General features: G+C 51.1%; 1 protein-coding gene across 1 annotated transcript; it reads right to left on the bottom strand.

Moving 5' to 3' along the window:
- Positions 1-1298: 1298 nt before the first annotated feature.
- ccna2 (cyclin A2) lies at positions 1299-8653 on the bottom strand. Its single transcript, XM_056599944.1, has 9 exons — positions 8448-8653; positions 8059-8341; positions 7207-7444; positions 6338-6447; positions 5812-6035; positions 3184-3388; positions 2771-2884; positions 1958-2091; positions 1299-1829 (listed from the first exon to the last, which is right to left on the bottom strand). Exons 2-9 carry the CDS (start codon positions 8287-8289, stop codon positions 1781-1783), a joined length of 1305 nt encoding a protein of 434 aa, XP_056455919.1. The 5' UTR covers positions 8290-8341; positions 8448-8653; the 3' UTR covers positions 1299-1780.
- Positions 8654-8740: the final 87 nt, after the last annotated feature.

Raw genomic sequence — 8740 nt, 5'->3', positions numbered from 1 at the left:
ACCAGCAGACCAGGAGGATCTGACAGGAGCTGCTCTGCTCCGGCAGGGCTGTGGCGTTGTGAGGGGCTAAACCCTCCATCAGGAGCAGACTCCCTCCTCCCTCCCTCCGTCAGGAGAGGAGGGAGGAGGAGGCGACCACAACCCTCCAGGAGAACCACTGGGAACCAGGCGCCACCACCATAAGGGCAAATTATTCACATGTCATTAATTTAATGATTCTGCAGACAAGTGCATTAAGCTGTTAAGCAGAGTAATGACGAGATGCAGAGTTTAAAAAAGCTGCTGGGGTAGTATGAAATAATGCTTGCAATATATTTTTAATTAAAATGATTTGAAGTCTGAATTATGTGGTTCGATTAATATCATTACCATACCGTTGTTCATTTGCAAGACACACCAGCAATAAACCAACTCTCCCGCCTCTTTCTAGCCCAGTCCTCCCAGTACACAGCGGCTCTCTGCTGCCCCGCAGCGGCCAATAAACACATGAGTGAGGCTCTCCGCTGCCCCCCAGCGGCCAATAAACACAGGACTGCGGATCTGCTGCCCCCTGGGTCCAGTAATAACAGGGACTACGGATCTCTGCTGCCTCCCAGCGGCCAATAGTGGCGAAGTCACGCCCCTTCCGGTAGAGCCCATGGGACCTATGAGATCGAAAAATATGAATGAATTCAAAGGAGAGAAAGTAATTATTTTCTGGTCCTAGTCTTAAAATGTCCCGGATTACACGCATGTTTGTGGATTTAAATAATTTTTCATGCCAAGAGTTTGACCGTTTATTGTGCAATTGTTCAGTTGAAGGCTGTAGAAAAAAAACACGAGAAAGACTACACGTCTCGTATGTGACGTCAAGCTCCCTGCGACTGGCGTTGACAAGACCGATAATCTCCCCATCGGCATAACCGAAACCCTCCACATGCTGACTTGTTTTCACCTTTCGATGCTTTTATCCTCCCCTTGGAAAAAAATGTGACGTGGAGCAGAGATCGACATGAGTTCCAAGTGCGGGAGGTGACTTGTATCATTTGCGTCGAGCAGCAAAGGGCTGTACTTCACATAGCGGCCTCACACAAAACCTAACATTAGACTTCCACAAACATCTAATCCAGTGTAAATAAAGAATGGGACTAGAAAATAATTACTTTCCAATGAAACCCATTCATATTTTTCGCTCTCATAGGTCCCATGGGCTCTACCGGAAGAGGCGTGACTTCGCCACGCTCAATATACAAGAGCAGGACTGCGGCCCTCTGCTGCCCCCCAGCGGTCAATAAACAAACACATGAGCAGAAGTGCAGTCTACAGTAGGATTTATTTACAACTGAGCAGGTGGAGTGACAGACGACCGAGACAACAGAGCAGACCCCGAGGGCGGGCTGGAAGACTTGCGGTGCATCCCTGAGGCAACGTGGGACTGCATTCAACCGGACTGGCAGTGTGTATAAAATATGTACAGAACATCAAACACTTGGTAAAGCCATGTTGTGGCTCTGAGGAGAACTGGCGTCACCGTGGAGACGGGTACAAAAACATTTTAAAAAAAAATAGAAAGACTGCAGAGAAATGCATTTTTTTTTTTGTACATCGCATGAAGAGCACGCAGGCGCGGCCCGCAGACGGACCGTGATTAACGAGGCGATGACCTCGCTGAAGCGGTTAAAACCAGTCCCCACAGGACAGTAGAAAAATAGAGTTAAAATTCCTAAACCGCCGGCCGCCCTAAAAGTGGGCGAGGTGGCTGGTCTACGATGTGCTGGTGAAGAGACGTGGGGGGCGGGGGTCAGATGTTCAGCGTGGCCGGGGGGGTGATGAGAGACACCTCGTGGTACCTGGGGGGGGGCAGAGGAGAGGTCAGTGGGAACATACTATAATCAAATATACATATATGCTCTGAGAAAATTAATGGTGTCGACCCATCTAGTGGGGGGGGGGGGGGGGGGGGGGGGGGAGGGCTTACTTGGCACTCTTGTACTTGTCGGGGACCGACTGCTGGGCGTGCTGCGAGGCGGCGAGGAACATCTGGTGGAGGTCCTGGAGACACGGGGTCAGGTCCTCCACAGAGTAGCCCGACACCTCCCATAGGGCCGCGGGCTGAGGAGAACCAGAGCGTGAGGGAACCACAGAGGGAGGGACAGGAGAACCACAGAGGGAGGGACAGGAGAACCACAGAGGGAGGGACAGGAGAACCACAGAGGGAGGGACAGGAGAACCACAGAGGGAGGGACAGGAGAACCACAGAGTGAGGGACAGGAGAACCACAGAGTGAGGGACAGGAGAACCACAGAGTGAGGGACAGGAGAACCACAGAGTGAGGGACAGGAGAACCACAGAGTGAGGGACAGGAGAACCACAGAGTGAGGGACAGGAGAACCACAGAGTGAGGGACAGGAGAACCACAGAGTGAGGGACAGGAGAACCACAGAGTGAGGGACAGGAGAACCACAGAGTGAGGGAGAGAACCAGGAAGGTTCATGACCATTTAGCAGACTCTTTTATCCAGAGTGACTTACAATAAGTCAATTTGTCAGAAGAAAGAAACAATCTCTGTCGGTACGTAAAGGATGTTCATAGACTCAAGAACCAAGCACTAATAATCACTCGGTTAACCCATCCCCCGTACACAACACAGATAGCTAGGATAAGATACTGCATGAGTTTACTGCGAGCTGGTGAGTGACTCAAGGTGAGGGCCACCATCAAGACTAAACCAAGTCGGTGTTCATCAGAACATGTAGCCTACAGGCCGGCTGTCCCGGTCCCCCAGGCTTACCCAGGACTCTCCTGTGATGGTGTGGTGGGCGAGGAGGAGGGCGGCGGCGGCCGTGTGTGACGGGAGGTACTTGAGGAACGGCTCAGAGTCCACCAGGCTCAGCTCCGACAGGTACTGCGGAGGAGGAGAACGTTCTGCTGTTAGAGAGCGGCTCTGGGAACCGACTGGGGAGAGTGCAGTACAAAACGCACACAATATAAAACCCATCGTTAGTGTCTAGTTTCAAAGCTGCAGCTATGGATTTTAAAAAAACAGCAATGGTTGTTATCTTGTTACTTGAGAAATACCAAAAAATAATATAACGTATTCATAAAAGTCCAACAGAGCAGCCTCCAGCCCATCGCCGAGATCCAACCAGGTAGGGACTAGTTTACAGGAGCACCTCTCCAGCGCTAGGGTAGGGGTCCCCTCACCATGGCCAGGCTCTCCACCCTCTTGTTGAGGGCGTGGTGCAGGAAGTACTGCGACAGGAACTGGTTGATGGTGGGCGCGGCAAGGTCGAAGGAGAGGACCTTCAGCACCAGGTGCTCCATCCTCAGGACCTGCTTCTTGGTGTAGGTGTCGTCCGTGATGTACACAAACTCCGCCACCTCGGGGGGGTAGATCTCCTCAAACTTACTGCGGAGGAGGAACACAACGATTGTCTTAACGGAACCTTCTGAAGAACACTTGAGCAGTTCAATTGGAATAAACCTGAAGCTGATCGGTCCGTCTCTGAGGGCTTAAGGCCAAACTACACCCCGACCACGTCCTCTGGGGAAATGGACTCTGTGTTTCCCCAAGCACTGTGTGGTTATGGCGGCTGCCTTAATAGGGCCCCGACTTGACTACCAATGTATAAAAAAAATTGATAGATATATTATTTATTATTATGCGTTAAAAGTAGGGGTGTAACGGTACACAACAGTCACGGTTCGGTACGTACCTCGGTTTTGAAGTCACGGTACGGTACAGGGCGGTTCGGTTCATAGTTATGGTGAAAAAACGGATTGTTTGACAGAACGAACATAAGTTTAATTAGTAACGAATTAAACACAACAGTTTTAGCTGTCAGTATGAAACATACAAATAAAATGTGTAACAAATATAAAAAAAATACTGCTGCAATTCTCCAATAACCCTAACATAAAATTAATGAAAAATCCAGTGTTAATGCTCAGTCTAGACTCTAGGCTCTTTAAGCTGGTATGTAAACAAAGATTATGTAAACTTTAAGGGTTTAAAGAAAATATTCCTGCAGCTCTCTAAAGCTCTGAAGTTCTCATAAATATAAATATCAATCATTAAATAAATAAAAGTGCAACTGCAGCCTTAACTTAAATTACAGCTTATGTATTTCATAATCTATTGGTGTTTTCATTGCCTCTCGTAGGTCAGAGACAATGAAAACACCAATAGACCTGGTGATGGCATTTGCCCGTTCTGAATTCCCAGACAGGTGTAGGGCTTGATTAAATAGTGTAGGGAGCTGGGTTTGAACGGTTTGAACAACTTTTTTTTAATTTTGCAGCGGTGACAGTAACACCTGGATGGTGCTGTCACGTTAAAATTGTACCGGGGGCGAACATTTTGTGCATGTTCGATGTGTTTCCATTTGCATAGACGATCGCTGTTGAACAATGTCTGCACACAGCTTTCGACTTGTCCACTCGTCTTTCCCCATTGTGATAATTAACCTGGAATCCAAAGTTCTCCCACACTTGGGATTTAAATTACAGGGGGGCATCTTCAAGCTCCGGTTTTCTGTTGTCGCTCGCCATGCAGTTCGCTGTCAGTTCGCTAGTAGACATCAATCCACACACAGTCGCGATCACGCTCTGCTACTGCTACTACGCGGAGTTCGCGCACGTGCGAGCCGAGCCTAATAAGTCTAAACGGTCCGGGGGGAACTCCGACTTCAAGTTTTAAGTTCCGCACCGCAAAACAAGCCTTTACATTCGCCATATTAACGCTATGTACGCCACATTTATGGACCGCGGTACACCTCTGTAACCGCACCGAAGTGCCTGTACCGTGACGGTTCGGTTCAAATACGTGTACCGTTACACCCCTAGTTAAAAGTAAAAAAACTCGTAGGGTAAGGAAACATACTTCCATCAGGTACAAAGAATAAAGATAAATAATCAGTGGTGCAACGGTTCACGGGTTACTCGTGATCCGTACGGATCAACCCTCTCGGTTCGGGACGCAAGTGATCCGCTGATCAAAAAGATTATAAGAAGTTGTGCGTTCACGTGATCAGCGCACTTTTAAAGGACAATTCCTGTATGTAGCACATTGAGCCCCTTTCTGGTTTGTCTAGGATGAAATATAGTGGTTGACACACCGAAATGTTGACTATTGGTCCCGTCTCAGGTATTTGGCTCATTTCAAATTCGCCCCTGCCTGCTTCAGAAGGGCTGGCTTTGGACATTCACGATCCTGTCCTTAAACAACCCTAAACATTCATTTTCAGAAGTGTGCAACCCACCGAGTGGTTAGGGGTGTTCGTTAATGTTCCTAATCAAGTATCGTAGCTAACCCTACAGTTTGTCGTGTTTTATTTGGCCTTTCCTTTTCGTACAGCACCTCTTCATTCTGTACAACGATGAGCGAATTCTCGTTTTTAAATGAGAACAACCTACCCACCATTCGCTCCCGTTGGAAAAAAATAAAAAAATAAAATTCCCTACCTACCCATGACCTCAACTGACAAACAGGAACCAAATATATATATATATTTTTTAGGCCCCATCTTTTTTGTTGATCCGAAAATTATCCGACCCTTGACTCAAAAACCGTGACACGGTACAAACCGTGAGTTTGGTGATCTGTTGCACCCCTATAAATAATGCATCGTAACATCGTAACATGCGATAAAGCTTTTTGAACCAACCACAACCACCCTGACTCAGACCTGGGGGGGGGGGGGGGGGGGGGGGGATCTTTGGCCTAGGGTTGCAGGATATGACCTCACGGCGGACATATCCTGCAGTTCCACGGAGGACGAAAGAAAATTAACCCTCCATAGGGACAGGAGCCGGTGGACGTGTTTGACTTACGAGGCCAGCAGCATGGCAGCCGTGCCGACCAGCTGAAGCTTCCCCCTGAGCACCGACATGGAGGACAGGAAGCGGTCGATGTAGTTGACGGCCAGGTACAGCGTCTCGTTCTGCAGCTTGTACTCCTCGCCCACCTCCACCAGCCAGTCCACCAGGATGGCCCGCATGCTGCCCGTGATGTCGGGCTGCTTCTTCATGTAGCCCGCCTTGGGACGCATCTTCACCTGGGAGAGCAACAACAGACAGACGAAGCGCCAGGAGAAGCAGAGAGGACAGAGGAGGGATAGAGAGGGAGGGCGGCGAGCAACCACAGACAAGACGCACACAGAGAGACAAGTTTAGTCACATGGGCCATGCTCACTGTTTAGAGGAAGCAGACTTCTAGTATTCATGAGGAGAACCAAAAGCTTCCTCTTCGGAAGCTCTTCCTCTTGGAAGGTGTGGATCAAAAGATCCACCTTGAAGAGAAATGCATGCTGGGAACGCAGTGAACTTTGACACAACATAAACAAGCAGGAACTCTCACCTCCACCTCCCTCAGGTAGGTGTGGATTTCCTTGGCATACTCAGGGACCTCGCTGGGGTCCTGGGCCCGTTCCTCTCCATCTATCAGAGACATGTCCATGGGGGAGTCGCCTGGGGGAGACAGACTGACACTCAGGGGGGAGTACAGTAGAGCCATGACACACTACAACGGTCACGAGAGCGAGAGCGAGAGAGCGAAAGAGAGAGAGAGAGAGACAGGAGAGAGAGAGAGACAGGAGAGAGAGAGAGACAGGAGAGAGAGAGAGACAGGAGAGAGAGAGAGACGGGAGAGAGAGAGAGACGGGAGAGAGAGAGAGACGGGGGAGAGAGAGAGACGGGGGAGAGAGAGAGACGGGAGAGAGAGAGAGACGGGGGAGAGAGAGAGACGGGAGAGAGAGAGACGGGAGAGAGAGAGACGGGGGAGAGAGAGAGACGGGGGAGAGAGAGAGACGGGGGAGAGAGAGAGACGGGGGAGAGAGAGAGACGGGGGAGAGAGAGAGACGGGGGAGAGAGAGAGACGGGGGAGAGAGAGAGACGGGGGAGAGAGAGAGACGGGGGAGAGAGAGAGACGGGGGAGAGAGAGACAGGGGAGAGAGAGAGACAGGGGAGAGAGAGAGACAGGGGAGAGAGAGAGACAGGGGAGAGAGAGAGACAGGGGAGAGAGAGAGACAGGGGAGAGAGAGAGACAGGGGAGAGAGAGAGACAGGGGAGAGAGAGAGACAGGGGAGAGAGAGAGACAGGGGAGAGAGAGAGACAGGGGAGAGAGTGGAGAGAAAGTGAGGGGAGCGGGAGAGAAGAGAGAGAGCAAGCGTGCTAAAGAAGCCTGATTAAATGAGGACGGTATAACAAACTATTTCCTCTACAACCCACCAAAGCTGACGTCCATGGCGGAGGGGAGGTCCAGGGGGGCGAGGGGTTGCCGGAGGCGGGTCATGGCCGGGTGCAGCAAGGACCCCTCGGCGGGCTTCACTCTTGGGGCGGCGGGTCTCCTGGAGACGGCGCAGTCAGGCTCGTCAACGTGGATCTGGAAGACGGGCTGCTTGGAGGTCTTCTCCGCGCAGCTCTTACTGAAGTCCTCATTCTTACAGGTCGGCTGGGATGAGCCTCCCTGGAGAGACGAGGATACGGATTATTGATGGGAAAGTGGCACGTCACAGACGTCCAATAGAAATGTTAAAGGACTGCATTTGCACAGTGCCTTTCTAACCATTGGCAACTCGTACTGCTTTACAATATTGACAAACATCCACACACCGACGGCGTTGTCAGCCACGCAAGGCGACAGCCAGCTCGTCAGGAGCAGTCAGGGTGAGGCGTCTCGCTAAGGGACACCTCGACACTCCTAGGAGGAGCAAGGGCTGGGCTGAGCTAATAACCTTCTGGTTACTAGTGAACCCGCTCTACCTCCGGAGCCACATGCCGCCCAGACATGATACAATGTTTTAATGTTTCGTAGGTTCATCGGGAGAAGGACAACAGAGCAAAATGCGCATGTCAATTAAGGTCTTAAGTAACCACTTAAAATGGCGGACACGTCTGATTAGCGCGTTTTGTTGAAACATGACTTAATAATCAGAACGTCTAGTCACAGTCTCAGGTCACTATAGTTGCCCTTGAAGGCAATCCAAGCCCCTAAACTCAAAATTTATGAAACTGATCGGAGTTGCAGCTCTAATAGCAGGTTAGCTTAGCACCGATAGCCTAGCACTGGTAGCTCCCGACCTGTTTGCCGGTGGCGCGCTGGTTCTGAGCCCGGCTGGGAGCGTTCTGCTGCAGGCCGCCGAGCACCGTCCTGGGCGGGAGGTTCTCCTGGTTCTCCGGGGCCGCGGCCCGGGTCTTGGGCGGGAGGTTCTCCCGATTCTCCGGGGCCGGAGCCCGGCTCTTGGCGGCTCCTCGGAGCCGGGAGACCATGTTCTCCTGGTTGTGGAGCTCTGACAGCGGGGCTTCAGACATCTTCAGACCTCCAGAGACACAGAGAGGAAGGAGGGCAGAGGAGGACCGAGGTCTGCACCGGGGATCAGAGACACGGAGGGGGTACGGTTAGGGTCTGGAGCGGTAGGGTTAGGTCTGCATCTTATGAGGGGGTAACCTAGCAGCCTGAAAGTACTTACACTCAGGTCCGGAGGAGAAGGACTGAAGAGGGCACCACGGGACGAGACTTCAGCCTTAAACACGGACACCGACCACTCAACGTAGCACTTTGAACACAAAGACCATTAAAACACAATTGCACAACCACTAACTCTCCATACTATGCGGTTCCCAAACAGTGCAGCAGGTCGCTTCTTTCTTACTGTGCTTCTATTGCAGTTCAAGTAGCCCGCGACTATTGAACGGACCAATGGGAGGCAGTGCAACCCGTGATGCGTCGGGACTACGGCGGCCGGCGGGGACATTCTGTACG

The sequence above is a fragment of the Gadus chalcogrammus genome, chromosome 10 (assembly GCF_026213295.1).
Source record: "Gadus chalcogrammus isolate NIFS_2021 chromosome 10, NIFS_Gcha_1.0, whole genome shotgun sequence".
Classification (NCBI taxonomy): Eukaryota; Metazoa; Chordata; class Actinopteri; order Gadiformes; family Gadidae; genus Gadus; species Gadus chalcogrammus.
This window is presented reverse-complemented; position numbering and strand designations above follow the sequence as displayed.